This window comes from Thunnus albacares, chromosome 7 (assembly GCF_914725855.1).
Source record: "Thunnus albacares chromosome 7, fThuAlb1.1, whole genome shotgun sequence".
Lineage (NCBI taxonomy): Eukaryota > Metazoa > Chordata > Actinopteri > Scombriformes > Scombridae > Thunnus > Thunnus albacares.
Window position 1 is genome coordinate 35,530,617 of NC_058112.1, and position 24,661 is coordinate 35,555,277.

A 24,661-nucleotide genomic window follows, 5' to 3' on the forward strand; every position below is an offset into this window, starting at 1 on the left:
AAGCAAATATAGAAACATAGAAAACATTTTTACACCACTGCCAGGAATAATTAACACTGAATGCCACAGTTAAACAAACACATTCAAAATGGCAACTGGATATAAAACTTTATAAGAACTCCAACTGTTGACCAAATGATGATCTCACAAGTCCAGTAAAAATAAAACAAACATTATTGACATTAAAAATATAAAGTCTTTTTCTTATTTGTTTTACTCCTTTAACGTTTCATCTGGTTCATTCAGACACCAGCTTGTTGTTTATAAATAAGAGCCACTTATAAAAAATAGATTAACATGCAAATAAACCATTTTATTAATAATAATTATTAATATCATATATATTAGTATCATTGTTGATAATACAAACCTAGTTGACCTTTAAGATTATTCTTTGGCTGCTTTAATGTGGACTGTCATGTCTTCATGTATTATAACCTCAGCTGCTCTTGCTCTGCAGTCTCCGTCTGATTGGCTGGCATCAGTCAGCATCATCATGCTGTCACCTGGCGACGGTGGCTGCAGCAGTGACCCAACAGGAACTAAAACTCTGACTCTTCCCGGAAACTCCAGGTGAGACACCATCAGTAAACAGAAGAGTCTATTAACCTGCACAAAGGTCACATGGTTCAGGTGTCACGTACAGATGCTTTAAGTCTGAGGACCACCTGACGCTGCATCAACCACAGCACAACATGACATCATCCGGTAAGATGCTGCATTAGCCAATGAAACAGTGTCTTTCTACTGTTTCCCACTAGAACACCTGCAGGAGGCATTCTGGACGTTTCATCAATAAGTGAACAGGAAACTATGTGGGTCATCTGACTCTTCATTGAAAGACTTGTGTATGTAGTTGTTTATTGTTTGTTTGTTTGCAGAGGAGGCGTTCTGGACTCTGCAGTGTGTCTGAACGCAGGCGGTCGGTACTTTGTGGACATCACCTTGAACAAACAACCCGGACCTGAAGGCTCGCACATCCTGATCGACTCGGTGAGAACGTCTTCATTTGTTCAGTTGGAATTCATTCAGAGTGAATGATATTTCATTAAGCCACGCCCTCTGAAAGTGATCGATCAATCATAATTTAGCAAATGCAACATGTGGCAGCAGGTGTGCCAGTATCTGTTTAAGCGGTGTACATGGAGTCAGAGAGGTCATTTTTATCTTTTCTAAATCCAAAAACACAAGAACAAAAGTGTGAGGATAGTTTACTTATTTTACTTTTTCAGATGGGTCTGATTCCCAACATAGAGTCCATCCGTGACTTCTGCTCCCAGAGCGACCTGGACTCTTTCCGTCGCTTTCGCTGCGTTGGATTGGCTGTCGATCTTGGATCACAAGAGTCACTGCCGGAAGTCTGTGAGAGTCTTATCGGGAGCATGTCGGCACGGATCCACAACGGAGCCGTTGGTATGTATTTTAACACAGAAGGACAGGCCATGTGGAGGTGACTGAACTGGACACAAAAACACTTTTATGCAACGTTATGTCCTCTTTAATATTTATTTTTTCCCTTCATGATTTTTGATGTTTTTTTTTAACTTCTTGTAGTGTTGTTCTCTGCTGCATGTTTATCTCTGTTTCATCTGTTGGCAGTTTGCAGGTGTAATGTCGTCGGCTCTCTTGGACCATCCTGCAGTAAACTGGGCGGGTTGTGTGAATGTAAACCCAACGTGATTGGTCGTTGCTGTGATACCTGTGCACCCCTGACTTTCGGTTTTGGACCCGACGGCTGCAAACGTGAGAAACTGTCACAATGTAGATCCAAAAATACTTTTGAAATACTGCAAGAAGAAGAAGAAGAAGAAGGAAATCCTTCTGAACTGAGTTTAACTAAGAATGAAATGAAAATATGAAATATGAAAATCAGTCCATGATGATTTGTTCTCTGCTGTTTCATTTGCAGCATGTCAGTGTGACCCCAGTGGTTCAGTGTCGGAGCTGTGCGATCAGGTTACGGGTCAATGTGCGTGTCGCTTAGGGGTGACGGGTCGCCGCTGTGGCCGCTGCCAGACGGGATTCTGGGGTTTCCCACAATGTCGACCCTGTGAATGCAATGGATTGTCTGATGTCTGTGACGAACAGAGTGGAGAGTGTCGGAACTGCAGAGATCATGCAACCGGACCGCACTGTGACAGGTCGTGTATATGAATATATTATATATATGTATATATATATATATGTGTGTGTGTGTGTATATATATATATATACACACACACATATATATACATATATATATATATGTGTGTGTGTATATGTATGTATGTAGAGATGTAAAACACTGGACCACACTGTGACAGGTTATATATATATATATTGTATAAATATACAGATGGGTGACAGATTAAAGTAAAACCTGGTCCAGGTCTGAGTGCTGAACCCCCTACAGTGTGGGGGTCTGGGGGCTCTGTTATGCTGTGGGGGGCATTTTGCTGGCATGGTTTGGGTCCACTTGTCCCCTTAGAGGGAAGGGTCACTGCTAATCAATACAAAGTATTTGTGAGTGATCAGCTTTATCCTGTGATGAAACATGTCTGTCCTGATGGGAGTGGTCTCTTCCAGGATGACAATGAATGGTTTGAGTATTAAATGATGTGAATCACATGTTATGACCTTCACAGTCACCAGATCTCAACCCAGCTGACGTGTTAGACAGCGCTCTCCATCATCATCATCACAGCACCACATGAGGAAGATCTTTATGAACAATGATGTTCATCCCTCCAGAAGAGTTCAGAGACTGTAGAATCAATGACAAGGCTGAGGAATATTTATTTATTTATAATTAGGGATGCAGCAATACCACTTTTTCAGCCCAAGTAGCGGAACTTACATTTGGGTATTTACCAACAACGAGTACCAACAGGAGTAATTAATAATACTGACTTTGGGAACAGTTTTTGTTTTCATCAGATGTTTTTCACTTTCTGATTCAACATGATGCTGTTGCAGACATCTAAAATGTAACATTCAGTTTTGTGTTTTACTAAACTAACAGGGCCACCACATTTTGACAACACGTAATCTGCGACTCATTTAGTGTATTTCACCACCACACAACATACAACTATAGCAGAACAACTGAAATGGTCATCATATGTTAGTGCTGTCTGTAAGGATTACAGATCCTTTCTGATGAAAACAAGCTTCTCTTCATGATCAGCTGTGAGCCTGTTTCTGTTTTCATTTACGATATGTGACACTGAGCTAAACAGCCTTTCACTTTCCACACTACTGCATAGTGCTGAGGGGTATCTGCATGACATCTGGGCCAGAGTGGGAAACTGCACTTTGTTGAATGGCAGTACCTACTGGAGCACTACTCAGTGTTGCTGTTGACTGCTCATCTGCCATCTCACACACACTGTCCTGGGCCTTGCTCAGCTTTCTGGCTGGTTCAACCAGATCCTCCCGCTCATCTGCCAGCATCACCTTCTCTTTGGCCTCTGTAGCGCTGTTGATGTTTGAGAAAAAAATATCTTTATATCTAAAACAGTGACAAGCTAGTATGTTGCCTTCAAAGTTAAATACTAAAAGGTTTTTTATATGGGGGGGTGTTGCATTTATTAGACAGCGATAGTCTAGAGATGACAGGAAATGAGGAGAGAGAGAAATGGGAGATGACATGTAACAAAGGTCCGCTGCTGAAATTAAACTACAGACATTGCATTTATGTGGCATGCATCGGAGCACAAGCAAACAGAACTTTTCAGAATGCCCCAAGTCTGAAGCATATCATGAAATGCACATGCTATAACTTGGCTGGTATGTGGTCTCTGAAACTGCTTTGCTTGTAGAATGGCTCTGTAGGCGGTAAAATCTACATCAGTCCACTGCACAGTTAAACTGATGAAAGACACTGGGCAGACGCTGCTACTCTAAAATGTCCTGAGGAAGAGCTTCTGTTATGTTTACCGGCCATAGGTTGTCTCTGGACATTATCTCTTGCTTCTCCAGCGTTTGCTGCAAAGTTGGTTGTTGCTGTTTCCTGCTGCTAGGATTAGTAAACCCTTTGAACTCTATGTTGTGTTGCTTCATTAGATGTTTGATCAAATTACTTGTGTTAAGGAGACATTTTTCACTCCTCCTGACAATTTAGTAGAGCACAGTTGGCGTCTCTCTCTCTCTGCTGTCTTACAATATCTCAAAATTACTGGCGATGCTCCTCCTCTGCCTACCTGCTCAAACAGGAGGTTAAAGTAACTTTGTCAGGAAACTTGTATCAGGTGCAATTGTATTGGAGCAGTTTTACAAGTACAACTATATGAGCACAGCACTGGACTGCTACCCGATACTTGTATATAAGAATATATATATTATTATTTTATATATATATATATATATATATATATATATATATATATATATATATATATATATATATATATCAGTGGACCACACTGTGACAGGATATATAACTGTAAAAATATATATACAGTACATATAATAAATAACACTTTACTAGATAGTCAAAAATGCTTTACATGATCTAGAAATAAATTAGACTGAATACTAACTAAGACAGCTCTAATTCTGAAGAGACAGTACAGATAACCCATTGTCACTTCTGACTTAAGCTTTAACGTCTAACACAGTCAAGTAAACTTTATTTATATAGCACCAAATCACAACAGAAGTTATCTCAGGGCACATTTCACATAAAGCAGATCTAGACTGTACTCTTTATTTTACAGAGACCCAATATTCCCCCATTGACAGGTTTTCAGACACACCAGGAATAGACCCAAATGCACAACTCACAGACAGTTCAGGGTTTCCAAAAACCTGAGTCTTTACTGAGTTGGCAGGTTCAGTACACAAGCAGTCAGTCAGCAGAGGCAACCAAAACATAAAGGGCAAGGGAGCACACAGACGATATACACAAGGAAAGGGAGGGTAGTTAGACACAAGTGGATGACATTAGGGGATAATGATGATGACCGGAGCGGGAAACACACAAGGGCAGGAAGTGGATCTCAGACGAGAGGAGAAAAACAAGATATGTAGAATTGAAAGGGAAAAGCAAAAACATGATGAAACATATGCAGTATATAACTAAACTGAGCACACCCCTGTGCAATATCACTGAAATGTTAAATGATTCAAAATTATATTAGGTTTAAATTAAATAAGATTTGATCTTATTTGTAATTAAAAACAAGCAGGTTAGATAGACTCCATTGAAAACACCTCAATGCAACAACAGTGAGCATACCTGAGACTTCCAGTTCAGACTAACAGCCTGAACCAGGTTATAAAAGAACCTGTGAACACCACAGCTTTCTCAGTCTAATGCTACATGACTCCACATGGTGAGAAACTGCCTGAACAAGTAAGAAACCAGATTGTGAGACTTCATAAAGATGGGAGAGGGCACAAGATCATCAGTAGGCTGCTGAACATGAGCCCAAACACAGCTGCAGCAGTGGCGAGCAGGCACAGGAGGACTCATACTACCAAACAGAAGGTGCAAAACAGACAGGCAAGTGCTTCTGACTTGACACCAGGATTATCTGTGGAAACTGGTGTTTCAGTTATGCTGAGACAGTGTGAAGTCAACACTGCATGAAGTCAACCTCAACAGATGACGTCCAAGAAGAAAATGGAACAAAACTGCAAGATTAAACTTTGCCAAAGAACATGAATGATGAATACTGGCAGCACATTCTTTGTTCAGATGAGAATGAACAGAACTTGGATGTGAAGTATGATAGAAATTAAAATATATACAAGCAGAGTTCTGTAGATTTTCTGGTTCTGATGCCATACCTGCTTTACTGATGCAGGTGTGTGGAGGGTTACTATGGTAGCCCTGACTCCAGGCAGCCCTGTCAGCCATGCCTATGTCCAGACGTTCAGAGCAGCGGACGGTTCTTCGCCACTTCCTGCCACAACAACCCACAATCCCTCAGTCTCACCTGCAACTGCTGGGAGGGACACACAGGTAGGAGCTGACCTCTGTTTCTCACCTGTTTACCTGCCTCTTGTTACTCAGGTGATTTTCTGTTAGAGGTTCAGGTTCATGTCAGTACAGAAAACATCAATGTTGGACAAAACCAAAGGTCATTGACAGATTCAATCCCACAGATGTTTGTGTCAGACAGCAATCATCCTGTGAGTCAGTCTTCAGGTGTGTTCAGTTAGTGTGCTCAGAAGATTTGACATAAGAGGGAAGCAGAGTGTTTAGAGAGTCAATACAACAATAAAAGACAAATATTAATTTGTTATTGTGCATAAACTTTTGTTACTTTTACTTTAAACGTGAACACAGTGAAAATGTTCCAATGGAAATTAAAACTGACCATGACTCTCAGGTCCAAACTGCAACAGATGCAGTCCTGGTTTCTATGGTGACCTGACAGTGCCGGGCATCCGCTGTGAGGAGTGTCCCTGCAACAACAACATTGACCCGGATGACCGAGACGCCTGTGACAGCGTGACGGGAGAGTGTCTGCACTGTCTCCACAACACAATGGGACCACGCTGCCAAAACTGCAAACCTGGTTACTATGGCAATGCCCTGGAGCAGGACTGCAAAGGTAAAGATGAGAATAATAACAATCATATAAATAATAATAACAGCAGCAATAGTCGGGGAAGGACACCTACAGAACCGCAAAGGTTCGGCCTGCATCCCAGGGTTTCATGTATTCATGTATTTAGTATACTTCTGATTGATTTCCCAGAGTGCTCCTGTGACCGGCGGGGGACAGAGGTGACTCAGTGTCCTCTGGGGAGTCCCTGCTTCTGTGATTGGAGGACTGGACAGTGTCCCTGCAGGACAGGCGTGATTGGCGTCCTCTGTGATGAGTGTGAGGACGGATACTGGAACCTGGACGGAGCGTCGGGCTGTCAGCCCTGCAGCTGTGATCCTGCTAATTCTCTCTCCAACATCTGCAACAAGGCAAGACGTCCACCAGTCACTGCACATGATGACACTGTCCTGTTCAAGTCAAAACAACCATGTGGTCCAGATCTTCATCATATTCACATTATATTTATCTTTACATGCAAACACTTGTATTCTTTATGTATCTACCTCACACAACTGAACAGAAAGTGAAATGTGCAACTTTAAGTAATTACTAAAGGATGATAAAACTAAATAAAGCTGTGATGTGTCCAGGTGTCAGGACAGTGTCTTTGTCGTCCTGAGTTTGGAGGAAGACAGTGTGATGAATGTGGAGAAAATCATTTTGGGAACCCAGATGTGCAGTGCATGTGTGAGTGAAAACACAAATGCCTTGAACATTTTCTTTAACCCTTTCTGTGACAGAAGTCATTATTTGTCTGCTAGTTTTTCAACTATTATTTAATTTCATCACATCTTGTTCTTAGCTTGTGACTGTAACACGGAGGGAACTGTGCGCCCGTCATGTGACCCTGAAACCGGCGAGTGCATGTGTCGGATTGGTGTCACTGGTATTTTCTGTGATGAGTGTGCTCCCGGCTATGACTCGAAGTTCCCAGCATGCGAGGAGTGCCACCCCTGCACCACCCTCTGGGCCGAAAACGTCACCGACGTCCAGCGTGCTGCCCAAAGGATGAGAACCTTCATTCCTCGCCACGGTGATGACTTGCAGCCTGGTTATAGTCACCACCAGCAACAGATGCTGGAGATGCATTCCAAGCTGGAAGGTCTCACCAACCTGACAGGACTTTCCCCGCAGAAGGTGGAGAAGGTGGAGAAACTATATCTGAAGATCAGGTATGTTCAGTTATCATCTGATGTGTATATCTGTGAGTTGACAACTTAACACAACAAACTGTCTGAGTGAATGAAAACACTGTCAGAGTGTCTACGTGGATCCATAGAGTGTTCATTTAACTTTTTGTTGGCACTTTTATACTATTATGGACTCAGGGGTGCCAGATTCATTTCAGAAGAGTGGGGGCCAAAAAATCTCTGTCTGTTAAGGTCTTTTCATATTTTCCGCATCCAGCATCCACAGACGGCTGTGGACTTGGATGTAGACCGTGGACTTGCATGCGCACACGGTTCCATTCATTTTTCGGGGGACACAGATACACTCCACATGTTGAAGCGTGATAACTTTCCAGAGTTGTGCATATTACAAATTGCAGTGCAGTGTTTTTCGGATCAGCCTTTAAATGCAATAATCTGTTACTCCAACCAGACTGCTGGATCATATTTCATTGTCTCACCGGCACTTTAAACAACACGGTTGCACCAATAGCCCCTAAATTGTTTTACACAGGACTGTTTTCAACGAAATCTTCAGTCAGACATGGGGGGGACCAAGTAGATATGGGGTTTTAGGCTTATCTTGGACTTTTAGCTACTTAGAATAAAAATGTCCTGACTGCTATGATGGAGCCTCAAATTCATCCATAAGGCTGCTTTATTACAAACAATTCTATCATATAAACCTGAGTGTAACAGCTGACCTCTTGATATACAGCCAATGGTGTAGATGTGTAGCAGAAAACCAGAACTTTAATTACTGTCAGATCATGACCGATTCAGTGCAAATGAAGAGACCACTGCTGAGCCATGTGAGTAAATGCACACATCGCTCTCTCACTTTAAAGACGCACTTATAGTTTCTGCTGCTGTGTGATGCTGCAGTCAGCTGTGACCCACAGCCAACTGTGGGCAACAAACAGAACATCAGTACTGATGTTTCTGCAACATCCCGGATTACATTCAGTCACATTAATAGCTGGAGCCTATTCTGATGGACATTTCAGTAGGTTATGTTATAGATGCAAAAAACATGAAAGTTGGTTTGTGATTGTCGACAATTTGAGGATTTTGTGCTCTCTGCAGTTTTCTATATGGATCAATCTCAATCAATCAATCAATCAATCAATCAATCAATCTTTATTTATATAGCGCCATATCACAACAGAAGTCATCTCAAGGCACTTTTCACATAGAGCAGGTCAAGACCGAACTCTTTAACTTACAGAGACCCAACAATTCCTCCATGAGCAGCACTTGGCGACAGCGGTGAGGAAAAACTCCCCTTTAACGGGTAGAAACCTCAAGCAGACCCCGGCTCTTGGTGGGCAGCCATCTGCTTTGACCGGTTGGGTTGAGAGAGAGAAAGAGAGAGGGAAAGGGGGAGGGGGGACAGAAGAAAAACAATGACAACAACAGACAACAACAAACAACAACAAGCACAAGCAGCAACAGCCAGGGAAGGATGCCATCAGGACTGTGAAGGACCGCGAAGGTTCGGCCCGGGACTCAGGTTTTTCTGTGAGATGAGAAAGCACAAAAAACTCCGGGGAAGAAGCAAAGTTATTGACATGCATTGATGTTACATGAATGCATACAGATGGAGAGGAGGAGGAGGAGAGAGGAGCTCAGTGCATCATGGGAAGTCCCCCAGCAGTCTAGGCCTATAGCAGCATAACTAAGGGCTGATCCAAGGCGAGCCTGGTCGGCCCTAACTATAAGCTTTATCAAAAAGGAAAATTTGAAGCCTACTCTTAAACATAGAGAGGGTGTCTGCACCCCGGACTGAATCCGGTAGATGGTTCCATAGGAGAGGAGCCTGATAGCTGAAGGCTCTGCCTCCCATTCTACTTTTAAAGACTGTAGGGACCACCAGTAAGCTGCATACTGGGAGCACAGTGTTCTAGTGGGATGATACGGTACTATGAGCTCTTCAAGATATGATGGTGCCTGACCATTAAGGGCTTTGTAAGTTAGGAGAAGGATTTTAAATTCTATTCTAGATTTTACAGGAAGCCAATGCAGCGAAGCTAAAATGGGAGAAATGTGGTCTCTTTTTCTAGTTTTAGTCAGAACACGTGCAGCTGCATTCTGGACCAGCTGGAGAGTCTTTAGAGACTTGTTAGAGCAGCCTGATAATAAGGAATTGCAATAATCCAGCCTAGAAGTAACAAATGCGTGAACTAGTTTTTCTGCATCTTTTAGGGACAGGATGTGATTTTTGTGATATTACGTAAGTGAAAAAAGGCAGTCCTTGAGATTTGATTTATGTGGGAGTTAAAGGACATATCCTGATCAAAGATAACTCCCAGATTCCTTACGGTGGTGCTGGAGGCCAGGGTAATGCCATCCAGAGTAGCTTTATCATTAGATAATGTGTTTCTAAGGTGTTTAGGGCCAAACACAATAACTTCAGTTTTATCTGAGTTTAGTAGCAGAAAATTGCAGGTCATCCAGGTCTTTATGTCGTTAAGGCATGTTTGGAGTTTGTTTAACTGATTGGGTTCATCTGGCTTCATTGATAAATATAATTGGGTATCGTCTGCGTAACAATGAAAATTTATGGAGTGTTTCCTAATAATATTACCTAAAGGAAGCATATATAAGGTGAATAGAATTGGTCCAAGTACAGAACCTTGTGGAACTCCGTGTCTAACTTTTGCCTTCACGGAGGATTCATCATTAACATGTACAAACTGAAATCGGTCTGATAAATAGGACTTAAACCAGCTTAATGCAGTTCCTTTAATGCCAATTAAATGTTCCAGTCTCTGTAATAGGATGTGATGATCAATTGTGTCGAATGCAGCACTAAGATCTAACAGGACAAGTATAGAGACAAATCCTTTGTCTGATGCAGTCTGTGTGCTGAAATGTGGAGGAAAGCTTGAAACACTGGAAACTGATCCGCTTACTATAAAAAGTAATTTTACTGTCTGTACTACATCCACTGCTTGTATGTGCCTTGTTATGTGCAGCACCATATTTCTCCCCTGTCACTCCACTCTGTTACATTAAAACACCAGTTTTGAGGAGCAGAAATATGTGGTTAATGGTTTATTAATGTTTATTTCAGTTCCACTTTGCCTGTTCAGTAGTCTTTGTGTTAATTTTAGTTTCAGTCTGAAATTATTTATATGAGGATGTATTGCTGTGTGGAATAAGCTCACAGTGAAACTTTACTCTGTTTTTGTCCTGCTGGTACTCACATGAAAAAGATCTTCTACATGGACAAGAATTCATGAGTGAAGCCAGATATCAGTCACTGAAAGATGACACTTGTTGATTCTGATGACAGATTTTGAGTTTATTGTGATGAAAATAAAATATTTTTTATAAACTGTTGGATGACTGAAGTCTGAAATCTTGTCTTATGTTTGGTCAATTTCTGCTCCGTCAGTACCTCTAATGATAGAAACAGAAAGAGGTGCATCATTGTTACGCTGCTGAATGAACCTGTTTTCTTTTTGTAAAAAGTTCAACTCTGCATTTTCTTCCTCACAGGAAGCTGAAAGATGGTATCGACCCCAACATGATCCTGATCAACCCGTCTTCCCTCCTCAACTCTGACATTGACAACATTCAACATGAGTTCAAGAAGCTGCTGAACAACCTGAAGCAGAAACTCACGGAGCAGCCGGATAACGATGATGAAGACCTGGAGGGTACAGAAATGTTATTCTTAAATATCTTAACTTAACATTTCAATATTTCCATAGCTGGAGTCTCAGCTATATCAAAGATGATCAAATAATGGGAAGCAAAACTTTGTCAATATGGCTGATTGTTTGTAGAATGAATTACCAAACAGTAAATTTAATTTCTTAAAAATCAAATCTGTAGCATCATTTGGGAGGTGAAAGTGTCTGAATGAGGGTTAGTAATTAAGGGTTGAGTAATCAGGGGGCGCTGTAGAGCCAATGTGCCAAGCCCAATAACTACAGAACTTTACCATTTTTGTGAGTTCTGATATGTTTGCCAATTTTTCAAGCATCCCAAGTCCTTCATAAATGCAATGGCGTACTAGAATAATAATCTCTACAAAAACAGTAGGTTCCTCACACTTCTTTCATGCTCAGGCTTTAATAATAATGTAAGTATGATGAACATGTTGTATATCTGTATATATCTATATACTGCTGCTGCATTAGCTCCACTTCTTCTTCTTTTGTTCATGTGGAAACTCTGTGATGTGTAGAAATATTGGATGAGATCCAGAAGCTTCATAAAGCCTTCCTGTCTGACGAGAAGAGAGTGAAGAACGCTAACAAAGCTCTGGAGGACTCCATGGACACCAGACAGGAAGTCAAACACAAACTGAGCACGTGTAGCAGCAGAGGAGACCTGTCGCCACTGGAGAAGACGGTCAAAGCGCTAAGCGTGGTCAACCTTAACCGCAAGGTGAGTTTACACCTGCAGTCACGTGACCTCGATTTACAAACTTTCCTCCAGCAGGAGAATCTCTGACTGTCATGTGACATCAACCCGAAGGCTGTTTGTTACTGTCTGTTGTTGTGGTCTGATGCAGATCTGTGGAGGACCAGGACTGGAGGACTGTTCAGGATGTGGTGGCGCTCTATGTGGTCTTCTGGGAAACAGGAAGTGTGGAGGTCCAAACTGTGATGGCGTCGTTCCTTTGAGTGTAAAAGCTTCAGAGACAGCAGAGAAAGTGAAGGACAAACTCATCACACTCCCTGGCAGACTGCAGGAGTCCAAGAACAAGGCAGGTTCATACTGGGGACACTGGGAGCACGGGGAACAATGGGAGTAGTGTGGTTTATACTGGGAGCACTGCTGTTTGTACTGAAAGTAGTGGGAGCACTGGGAGCAGTGCTATTTGTACTGAAAGTAGTGGGAGCACTGGGAGCAGTGCTATTTGTACTGAAAGTAGTGGGAGTACTGGGAGCAGCCCCTGTCATGTGTTTTCAATCAGACAATCCAGATGAAGAGGCTTTTAATTTGAAGGGTCAGACCAGAGCAACTACATTATTCTGAATAGCTTAACCTGAAGTGAAGCTCCGCCTTCTGTATGATGTCATATTGCACTTTATGATGATACTGCTATCCATGAACACATGAGGACTGATACTGACTCTATGAACACATGAGCAGGACTGATACTGACTCTATGAACACATGAGCAGGACTGATACTGACTCTATGAACACATGAGGACTGATACTGTCACGTGGCAGCTAAGCAGGTGAACCCAAGTGTGAACACAGACAGGCCAGAGACAGGGTTGGAACGGTAGGGCAAAGTTAGCCAGGTGAGATGCAGGGAATGATTCACAGCAGAGCCAGCCAGAGATCCAGAAGGTGAAGGATGGAGCTTAGTGGGTCTGAGTTAGGAGAATGGAGCAGACAAGAGTCCAGGACACAGGGGCTGAAGGGCTGAACAGATGGACCTGCAGGGAAGAGAGAATAAGGTTCAGACTGTGTACAAGCAACAGGTAACTAGCAAATAAGCTGATGGAGCAGAGGCTAAAATCTGGCAGAGTGGATGTGGCAGAGCTGGGAATATATAGGCAGGATTGATTACAGGATGAGGTGCAGCTGGTGATGCTCTGCTCTGACTCCAGCACACCTATCTCCACTCGGACAATCACACACACACACACACACACACACACACACACACACACACACACACACACACACAGGCAGAAGAGGGAGAGAGCCGCTGGAGGAGTGACAATTAGAAAGACAGAGGCTGCATCTCAAGTCTCTTAAATTGCATCCATGTTTCCCTCGCTGGCGTCTTCGTCCCTCCCACCGTGGATGCAGGAGAGACGCAAGGAAACCAAGCGAGGAGAGGAGACGAGGAAATTTGTTTTAAGAGACATGAGACGTCTGTTTCTGATGACGGCAACAGCTGATCACAGCTGGATCAGCTGATCACAGCTGGATCAGCTGATCACAGCTGGATCAGCTGTCAGTCAGCTGTAGGAACTTCTGATGGAGTTTGTGTCTGTACACATGTGCAATGTGTTAACACTAATAAAGGTTCACAGTTATCACTGCAGCAGCTGTTTCCTCTCTGCAGCCTGTTTCCTGTTTAACAAACATAAATAAAAACCTGCATTCTGTATTTATACTGTGTCCTGCTCAGACACACAGGAACCATTTCTACTCACAGAATGCGTTTATACTATTTATTGATTATTTGTATCTGTATTTATTGATAATCCTGATAGTGAATTCATTATTCAATAACCCAGAATATGATCAGAGTGTCTCCTGAACACTGGGAAATATGTATTTGGTTAAATGTTTCAGGGAAAATGGAAATGATGTAACTCATATCAAACCCGACGTTCAGGAATTTTCAGCCTCACATGTGACTGAATGTAAATGACGATAAATGATGTAAAATATAAATGTGTTGAACTGTTATTATGGATCAAATTAAAGTCAGGAAGAGTCTGTCTGTCAGCAAGAAACAGTTTAATGGAGGAAATAACATCATGAAAAGAAAAATCTTTCTAATAAATGAAGAAAGTTGTTTTTGGTTCTTTTGTTGATCAGACCGACAATTAATAGATTTTAACTTTATGATGAATCAGAAAACAAATAAAGCATAAAACTCGGGAGTGAACCACATATTTAATCTATAATCTGTCACTTCGGTGTGAAACTGCAGTGATGTATCAGATCAGTCTGATCAGCTGCAGCGTCCAATCAATAACTGATATCCAATAAGGGGGCGTGTCGGCTGGTAAAAGACTTCCGTGAAGGCTGCTCTCATGTTTCCTCCTTCGCTCCTCGGAGCAGAATAAGAGACTTGGGACGCTCATCTAAATGGCGCATCAGAAACAACTTCCAGTTCAGGCGAGGAGACATAAAATAAGAGACTTGAGACGTTCCCACAGAATTAGATGTGGAGGGAGTGTAACAGATACTGACTATGAACACATGAACAGGACTGATTCTATGTATGAACACATTAACAGACTGATACTATATGAACAGATGAACAAGATAGAAGTCGTTTACCTGGATGACATGTTGCAGCTCTTTGCAGTGGCTCTTTCTGATTCTGCTTTTCCTTCCTGTAGTATTTAAAACTGATCCAGTGACTAAACAGCACTGGATGTCTCCGTATCTTCTTATGTAGACCATTAACAAATTTCCACTCAGCATGATGTCCACGGCTGTGAAGCTGCAGTGTAAACACATTTCATGGGTCAGAGCTACTGGATAAACACTCATATACACAGAAAACACTGAGACTCTTCACTGCCTCCCTGTAAAATAAGTGATATTGTTACTGTTTCTTCTCTTTCAGATCAATGATGCCCAACAGGTGGCTCAGGACACTAAAGCCCTGACCAAAGACCTCCAGGACCAGATCCACAACAACATGGACACCTTCGAGAGAGAAAAGAACAAAAGCAAGGAGCTCATCCAGCGTGTCAAAGACTACCTACTGGGTCAGTGTTCAATATCAATCGATCAATATCAGTGATCAATGTGGTGTCTGAGTGCAGTGTTAGTCCTGAAGATAAAGAAGAAGCTGAATGAGAGTGAAGGACGGATCAGTAACTGAGACAAGAAACATTCATTCATTCACTGTTTTTACAGGAAACCGTCTTTGTCCTCACCTGCAGCTGTTCAGATGTTTACTGACAGGTCACAACATAACTATTCTGGTTTTATGTCAGCTGGTGCTGCTGATTCACCCTAACCCAGGAGACATAAACAAGCGCATTTTCATGTACTGCTCACAAGGACTTATTGTACATTAAACTCTACATAACACACCCGTTGAGATGATGGAACACAGGTCATGTAAAACAGTTTTATACTGATTCTGATACAACTGAAACCTGGTTATTGATCATGTTGTGTCCCGACAGATGAGATGGTTCCTCCAGAGGACATCGAGAAAATGGCCCAAGCAGTGCTGGACATCCAGCTGCCACGATCACCTGATGAGATCCGGTCCATGATCAAAAACATCAACCAGATGCTGTCCAGTGCCACCAACTTCCAGGAGGACCTGAAGAACTTGGAGGAGCACACCAAGACTGCCCAGGACCTTCTACAGAAAGCTCGGGAGCTCAAGTTAGTGTCTGAAAATATGAAATAACCATTAGATCTCTGAAAAAAACATTTGTGTAAAACACAAAACTTTAACTGAAACACGAACCTTTAACTAAAACATAAAACTTTTGAAGTAAAACACAGAACTTTAGAACATTAACCCTAAAGTAGCTTTGTGAAAACACTTAACCTTAACCCTTTCCCCTAACCCTAACCATAACACATTAGCTGGTTTATTTGACCTCCTGACTTTCCTCTGAAGTGATGGACTCGGTGAGTCTGTGAGTGTAATGTCTGGAGCACAGTCCTGCTTCCTGGTGGAGAAATCTTAGTATGTTGAATCTGTGTTGTTACATTTTGTTGTTTAGGGAACAGACAAAGGACATTGATATGACAAAGATCAGCAGAGACATTTATGAAGCAGAGGAAGCTCAGGATAAAGCAAATGATGACCTGGAGACGGCCAGCCGAGACAGTGACACGGCCAAAGACCGAATGCGAAAAGTAAAGATTGTTAAATATCTTCAATATTTGAAATATATATCAATTATTATTTTTAAATGCATTTATGTTCTCAGATTACAGACAAACTGGATGTGAAACACATCTGTGTTTTCAGATTACAGACAAACTGGACAACGTCGAATCGAAGCTGATGAGTCGTCGACCTGAAGAGCTGCTAGATGACATCGATGCCCTTAAGAGGAAAACTGAACAGAACAGAGAGCAAGCCAGAGAGGCCCGAGAGGCTGCAGACTCAGCTACAGACAGCAGTACAGACGCACAGACGGTAAGACTACAGATGCATGGACAGTAACAGACAGGAAGTACTATAGCGTAGTTCTAACACTTGGAGTGATTAAAGTGTCTGTCAGCAGTTTAAGTCAGCAGCAGTTACTCATGAGTTACTTTAGTTTCACCTGTAATAACCTGCAGTATTGTTGCTATGGTTACCACAGTCCCCTGCCAGCCAATCAGAAATGTCCTTGTGATGCTCTGACTGTCTCTCTAACAGGAGCTGGATGATGTGAGGAAGCTGTTTGAGATTTTAAAGCAGAAAAACAAGAACCAGACAGTTCAAGACGAAGCTGGAAAACGGCTGAAGAGCATCGTGGATGAGGCAGAAATGCTGAAGAGACAAGTGGAAGACAAACTGCGACGCATACAAGGTAGTATTTTTATCATAAGTACTTTAACTATTATTAGTTTTTCTATTGTTACTTTTTAATATAAATACTTTAATCATTGTTACTTTTATTGTAAAGAGCTTCATTATCATTACTTTCTCTTCCTTTTTTAAATGAGGTCAAAACAGAAATATTATTGATTGGCCCAAAACTTAAAAGGGACTCTTCAGAATGAGATACCTAGCGAACAAATTAAATCATACGTTACTAACCTGGGTGTGATTTTAGACTCTGAATTAAATTTTAATTCAAACATAAATTCTAAAAAATCACCTCAGGAATTTTGCAAGAGTTCGATCATCTTAATAAAAAAAGATGCAGAAAAAATCATTCACGCATTTGTCTCTAGTCAAATTGACTACTGTAATGCACTTTTTACTGGACTCTCCAAAAAATCAGTAAAACCACTACAATGCACTCATAACTCAGTTGTCAGGCTCTGAACCAGAACCAGGAGTGAGCTCATTACACTGATTTCAGCTACTCTACACTAGATGCCAGTTAGTTTTAGTTTTTTTGACTTTAAAATTCTTTTAAAGGTTTATAAAGCAGTAAATGGTTCAGCTCCAGCCTATAATGCAGAGCTACCATAACCACATTTCCCAGCCCAGAGGTCCTGTGATACCCCGCTGCTGCTTCCACAGAATTGCACACATAAAAACATCAAGGACGCTTTATGCACCTGAAATCTGGAACATCTTACCTGTAGAAATGAAAGAGGCAACCTCAGTGAAGTAAAAACTTATCTATACAGACTTACCTTTGATTAACTTCCTCCCCAGCATCTACCAATGTATTTTTATTGCACTTTTGCATCTAATTTTTCATGTATTTAATGCTTTTCTTTCTTATTTGTAATGTTTTTCTTTTGTGTTGTACAGCCCCTTGATTTACAACTACTGTATGAAAAGTGCTATACAAATAAACTTAGTATCAGCAGTAGTAGTACAGTAGTAGTATATGCAGTGGTAGTAAAGTATCAATGTTCTGTGTTGTCAGATGTGGAGAAGAAGATCCAGCAGCTGATCAACAGTAAACAGCAGAAAGCTGATGAAGTCACCCGTTTGTTAGAAGAAGTGGATTCTCTTCGCCGGGAAATTGCCAAACGAGCTGAAGGATACATCAGCTGCTCCTCCTGAATACTACATCTCCTAGATACTACACCTAAATACAATGCCCACTAAATGCTACAGCATTTTTAGGATTGAAATCATCTGTAATTTGCATCAGACACTTAATCATCATGTGGCCTATTTGAGGACCCGACCCTCACATTTGAAACCTTAAACACTATTAAATACTTAGAATCCATCTGTATTTTTTTTAATGTTTCAGGAATTTTGCTGTCATTTCCAGGGTGATGTTTCATATTTTGTTTAACCACATGCTCATGTAAATTAAATGTTTGTTTATTTCTCACTTTTGTTTTTATCTCTCAAACATTTAAAACACAGATCTGAACTTTCAGAGAATTTATGTATTCATACTTTTTTTTTTCTTTTACATGGTGTGTTTTCCCAAACCATAAAAATATTTTACTTTTCAACTATAGCATATTAAATGATATGTGAAAATGTTTCTACATCATCGGACCATCATTATAATATCTGACAATATATCTGAAATATATGTGATAATAAATCTTAAGGGGTGAGCTGTGACCAGTCCTGTATATGTGTGTTTAGGATGGAAGCTGGTTTTGTAGAGCAAGAATGTCTGTCTCTTCGAAGAATAGTTTAATGTCCAGTTTGTGAGTTTATGTGAAGTTTAGTCCTTTGCATGGAGTGTTGTCCAGAAAACATACTGATCTGTCAATGGGGATACATTTTAGCTGGATAGATGGGTTGTGGTGCTATTTTTCCCCCATAGCAGTACCCTTGGTCTGCAGTAAAATATCACCTTTGAATTCGAAGTCACTCCTGGTAAGAGTTATTTCTAGGAATTGTAGTAATTTCTTATGTCAGTATCCATGGGGAATAGGATGACATTCACAAGGATATGCAGCTGTTTGATTTTCTCCACAAATTCATAAGTATCCTTGATATAGTTGGTGTGTCTGACAGAGAGAGGATTCAGATATTGGTTGAGAACTCTGCTGTAAAATAAGTCTCGCTGTAATGGTCAGACTATAGGTCTCTCAGGGGGAATTTTGTGCAATTTACTCCACTTAATGGGGTCTCTGTGTATCTTTGGCAGGATATAAAATGGCTGTAACCTCGGCTCAGAGCTGCTTAACACATGTGCCTTCCGTTTGGCATTAATACATTTTTTGTTGTACAGGGGTTGGACAACTTTTTCCACTATGGATATAATGATAAAAACTCCATTGGGACCTCCTCCAAATCAGTTATTTTTAATAGCTTTTTTCTGAAGGTGTATTGACTTGGAACCAATTTGTGTGTGCCCATTATTGGGTGTTCCACATCTAACTGTACCAACCACTACTCTGTGTGACCAATGGAAGTGGGAGAGTGTTGTGTGGTGTGTGTATTGTGTGTCTGGTGTGGCGTGATGTGGTGTGCTGGGTTAGGAATTTAAGGCTATCTCGATGAATCCCCCTGCTTTGTCCATCAACTAGGAAGTTGAAGTGTGGAGCCAAAGGTAATGTACTGGCCACTGCATGTCATCAGCAGCCTTCAACTCCACTATCCACTGTTTTGATTGTGTCATATATTTCCTATCTGGGGTCATTGTGCAGGCTGACTTGAAGTCCTTCTTTTTGTGGATGGGTTATTGAATTGTTAGATGTTCAGGAAGTCTTTAAGTTTGAGAGCAGAGTTCCAAGAGGTAATTGAAGCTTGTTGTTTTTGTCTCTGTAGAATTGGTTTTAAGGGTTGATTTTTAGGATTTTTTTATAGGACACATCATTAGTAGTGGACCCCAGGGTCATCCGCTGTTTTGGCCATTATTGCTAGACACTCTTACTCGAGAGGGTTAGGGTTAGGGTTAGGGTTGGGGTTGGGTTAGGGTTAGGGTTAGGGTAGGAATGGGGGTAAAACGGGGTTTGTCTCACTGGACAAAACGGGACAAACGTGAATAACTTTTGATAGGGAGATCATAGAGACTTGGAACCAAGCTCCATCCCCACTAATTCAGGAACGGCCTTTCCAACAGTACCACCCATGAGCATGTGCGAGCTTCCGGTCCTGAGATACGTCCCTTCTGGTTTTTGAAATGGCTGTATCTCAGCAACGGAAGGTCGTAGAGACATGGGTCCAAGACTGGCGCGTTCAGAGCCCCCAAATTAGGTCTGACATCACCCACTCCCGAGTCTCTACGACTTTTGGTTCCCGAGTTATAGAGCAAAATGTCCTCCCCATTGGAAATGAATGCGATGAAAATTTCAGTGTGGAGGCCGAAATCGACCACGCAGAAAGTATTTAGGAGCACGTTTCAGGTCATTTGGAGTCGATTCGTACCACCCATGGAGTGACTTTTCGAAAAATCCTGACACCCATGAGAGATGAGGTAGGTATTAAGGTATAAGAGGTAGGTAAGTATTTTAAAGGTAAGTCGTGGACTGTTAGGTCTGGCCTGTGTTTGTGTTTGTGTGTGAGTGTGTGTCAGTGTGTGTGTCAGTGTGTGTTTGTGTGTGTGTGTGTGTGTGTGTGTGTGTGTGTGTGTCTGTGTTTGTGTGTGAGTATGTGTCAGTGTGTGTGTGTGAGTGTGTTTGTGTGTGAGTGTGTGTCTGTGTGTTTGTGTGTGAATCACATGATTTACATGTGTTTCCTGTGTATTTTCTTAGTATACAGAAATATATAAAGTACCACAGAGCTTATAATGTGATACAGGAACAGATCAGTGCTGAATACTAGAAAGACTGAACACTAAAAACATTCACAGATCTAAAAGTGTAGGTTCACATCAGAAAGTATTAATGCACGTATCAAATACATGACTTACACACTCTGATCTATGTGCATGACATACAAAATATAGTCTACAAAGCTGACATGTTAACACTAGGGGTGCAACAGATCACAAAACTAACGGTTTGCATCGTATCAGATTTGAGTCACGGATCATTTTTTGGATCAGCAAAAAAAAAAGGGGGAGACAATAAAACTTTGTTTTCTATTTATTCTGTAACACTCTTACAGCACGAAACAGCAATGAACTTTTGCCCATGGTCTTAAATGAAAACATTCAAGACAAACAACATTTAAGATGTCCAATGCTTAAATAAAATAAAATAAAATATATGAAATATTCAATGCTCAGTTATTGCAATATGAGGCATGAAACCTTCCTCTTTTAAATACGGTAGTGAATGAAACAGTCTCTGTCCACATCATCAAAACTTGATAACTTAGAAACATGAACACACGTCTCGTCCTGCAGCTTGTTGAACGAACCACCAAATAAACATTCACCGCTAACGTCAGTTAGCAGCTAGATGCTAATTAGCTGCTCAGCTGCAGCACATCAAACAGCGTGTAAACACACCTACAGACATCACTTCGGACTCGTTAGATGCTGGTTGGATCGTTGTTCTTCAAAATTCCTGTTAGTGACACGCTGTCTGCCCATGACTTGTACTTACAGCAGTTTGTTTACTTTGTCTTAAATGAGACATTAAATTTTGCAATTAATCCGCAGGTCATATGCCTGCTGAAGCGTGGGGGAGCAGCCAGACCTCCTGCACTCATTCACTAATCACACAAAATCAACAGGTGACTGAACAAACACTCCATTAAAAACGAGATCAATTCCACATGAATGAGTGAGTCCAGACAGCTCACTGTAACTTCAACAAGCAAACTACCCGCAACACATTATATATATATATCTCTGCTGCATTCTTGTTAAGGACATAAATTCACACAACAGCCACACAGAAAGACATTTAACCATCAGAGATGAAATTAGCAACCAAAGAGACAGAGAGAGAGAAGCTGTATCTGACTCACGTTATCTGATGTCCTCTTCTTTCTATCATGGAGATGAAGTATTCATGTTATAACATCCATTTGTGACTGTTGGTCATCTTATTTGTTAGTTAACAGAACTTAATGGCTGCTGGTTAACCAGTCTGATATCATTAGCAACAATGACAAACAAGCTAACTCTCCTGGTTGTTTCTCCAGTTGCTTCTCTCTCCAGCCTCCCTGGCGGTGTCCTGCTGCTGCTGCGCTGCACAGTCCAGATCATTTCTCCCGTTAGCTTAACAACAGTCCTTAACAGTCCTTCCATGGATGTATAAAGAGTCCTTCAGGCTGCTACAACAAGCCAGCTGTTGCATTGACTATCTGATGGCCTGATGGCGTGGGCCAGGTCAACACACTTCCAGGTTTCCACAGGCAGTCCGTTCAGCTGCAGGACCGAGTCTCCCTGACGGAGACCGGACTGATGGGCTGGACCACCTGCAACAGACAACCAATCACAGCAGGCCGGTCACATAACAGGAAATGGAAATATGTTGGTTAATATTCACATAAAGAGTTTCAGTTTTACAGAGAAAACACTGGTGACGAGCAACAATGATACGTGATACAATACAATAACGTACGATACAATACAATACGATACAATACGAAACAATAATATACGATACTATACAATAGGATATGATAAGGTAACATGTCACCTTCAACTCAACCTCTCTAAGACAGAGTTTGAGCCTTACCATCCCAGCCAGTCCCTCCATACAACAAAACATCAGCATCCAGCTGGAATCAACCCAACTCATGTCCACAAAGTCTGCCTGTAACTTGGGTGTCATGATCGATGACCAACTAACCTTTAAGGTTCACGTGGCCTCAGTTGCTCAGTCATGTTGGTTTGTCCTGTACAACATCAGGAAGATCAGACTCTACCTGTCTGAGCAGGCAGCACATCTCCTGCTACAGACTCTCGTAATATCACGCATTGACTACTGCAACTCCTTACTGGCAGGCCTCCCTGCATGTACACTCAAACCTCTGCAGATGATCCAGAACGCAGCGGCACATCTGGTCTTCAACCAGCCGAAAACAGCACGTCACCCTGCTGTTCATATCCCTCCACTGGCTCCCAGTTGGTGCCCGCATCAAATTCAAAACCCTGACACTCGCTTACAAAACAGCAACTAAAACAGCTCCCGCCTACCTGAACTCCCTCATTCAGGTCTACACTCCTCCTGCTCACTACGCTCTGCCAATGAAAGGCGCCTGGTACCACAACATGACCCTAAGTCACCAGCTAGACTCTTCTCCTCTGTAGTTCCCCGGTGGTGGAACAAGTTACCAAACTCTGTTTGATCTGCAGAGTCCCTCTCAGTCTTTAAGAGAAGACTAAAGACCCAGAAAATATTTCTGCACCTGATGAACTGAAGGTAGAGAAAAAACAAAAAGACAAAAATAAATAAATAAAGCTGCTTCTATGTACTCTATGCGTTGCCTCTGTGCGCCGCCTGTTGGCATCTACGTCCTATCAGACTCAAACTTAAGCTTTACGTCACTTACTTGTGTTGTTGTCTCCTGACTGGATCCCTGTTGGTGTTGAATCAGTCTCAGATGTATGTTGCTTTGAATAAAAGCGTCTGCTAAGTGAAATTGTAAATTGTAATTGTAAGCTCAGAATCAAACCTCTTCATGTCCTTCTGTTATAACCCTGAGACTCTGTCAGTTTGTTAGAGCAGCTGCTGACCTCAAATCTTTATTACACATAATGTTTAATCTCAGTTTAAATTTAAACAATCAGTATGAAGCTTTGGACATGAAGGATCAATGAATAATGATCTCTATCTCTCATGATGTGATTGGTCCATTGATGGAACATCATTCCTATTATATTGGAGATTATATGTTAATATTTCTGAGCGAGCTGTATGGAAGCCTATGGGGGACATGATCATGTAAACTTGAAAATGAAAATGCAATTCCATAATAGCATTATAATACTGTATGTATGTTATTTGAGTAAAAACGAAAATGAAAATGCAATAATACAATTTGCATTGTTATGTTGACATACTGGATGGACATATTAAAATCAAATACTGTGCTAAAATGAAAACGGAAAAGTCGTTTGACATTGACAATATTCAAATGTTATTCAAATTTGAAAATTAAAATGCAATATAAACAATGTAACCTGATTTTCCATTTATGCATCAATATTTACCTCACAATTAAAATTAAAATGCATTTTTCTTCAATTTGAAAATGAAAACAGCATTTGAACTTTCATCTTTAAAGACGTAACCTGCTGTACGGTGGACAGTATTCAAATGCAGTGAAACAGCGCCCCCCGTCTGTTGCATTTATATTTACATGTCAACATGCTGTTATGGGGTCAAAATAAAAATGAAAATGTAATCTGTCGTCTCATCATGCAGGTCGTCAGTGAGGATGTCGCTAAAGGGAAAACTAGCAGGTATTGTGATGATGTTTAAGGCAAAGTACTGTTTAAAAATGACATAATCTTCTTTGTCAGGTTCATCAATGATGATAAATGATCTGAAGTCTATAGTTTTTGGACGAGGCTGCTGTTGACAGATTAGTGGATTTGATATATTAACAGAGGACTTGCGATCATTTTGCAGCCAATTCATGTTGAAGTTGGAAAAGTTTAGAGTTTGACAAATTACACGAGAGGCTGCTAAGTTTAATAAAATAGTTGGGAGATTGCTAAGCATACTGTAGGCAGACCACTGTGTCTGTGCTTATTTATAGACACAGCCGACGTATAACTGAACTGTTAATATTGTAGCTGTTGTTAGTAATGTTGAAGGATTAGG

The 24,661-nt window shown here is 41.2% G+C and overlaps 1 protein-coding gene and 1 long non-coding RNA gene across 5 annotated transcripts in view; one reads left to right on the forward strand and one right to left on the reverse strand.

The window, feature by feature from the left end:
* The window catches only part of lamb4 (laminin, beta 4), a 55,266-nt gene extending 36,664 nt beyond the window's left edge, over positions 1-18,602 (forward strand). For 3 of the 4 annotated variants that reach the window (XM_044356615.1, XM_044356616.1, XM_044356618.1), the window contains 19 exons: positions 461-573; positions 882-993; positions 1,233-1,413; positions 1,600-1,743; positions 1,910-2,141; positions 5,791-5,948; positions 6,319-6,543; positions 6,691-6,908; positions 7,131-7,227; positions 7,343-7,712; positions 11,214-11,374; positions 11,908-12,110; positions 12,238-12,432; positions 14,997-15,141; positions 15,568-15,775; positions 16,123-16,258; positions 16,374-16,544; positions 16,770-16,923; positions 17,941-18,602. In XM_044356615.1, the coding sequence (XP_044212550.1) occupies positions 461-573; positions 882-993; positions 1,233-1,413; positions 1,600-1,743; positions 1,910-2,141; positions 5,791-5,948; positions 6,319-6,543; positions 6,691-6,908; positions 7,131-7,227; positions 7,343-7,712; positions 11,214-11,374; positions 11,908-12,110; positions 12,238-12,432; positions 14,997-15,141; positions 15,568-15,775; positions 16,123-16,258; positions 16,374-16,544; positions 16,770-16,923; positions 17,941-18,080 (3,363 nt within the window). In that variant the 3' untranslated portion in view covers positions 18,081-18,602. Of the gene's footprint in view, positions 1-460; positions 574-881; positions 994-1,232; positions 1,414-1,599; positions 1,744-1,909; positions 2,142-5,790; positions 5,949-6,318; positions 6,544-6,690; positions 6,909-7,130; positions 7,228-7,342; positions 7,713-11,213; positions 11,375-11,907; positions 12,111-12,237; positions 12,433-14,996; positions 15,142-15,567; positions 15,776-16,122; positions 16,259-16,332; positions 16,545-16,769; positions 16,924-17,940 lie in introns of those variants that run through there. The other variant, XM_044356617.1, reaches the window with a different exon arrangement.
* Positions 12,498-15,603, reverse strand: LOC122985743. The gene is made up of 4 exons (XR_006404179.1): positions 15,538-15,603; positions 15,313-15,391; positions 14,705-14,870; positions 12,498-13,116 (listed from the first exon to the last, which is right to left on the reverse strand). It is a non-coding gene; the product is annotated as an uncharacterized LOC122985743 (long non-coding RNA).
* Positions 18,603-24,661: the final 6,059 nt, after the last annotated feature.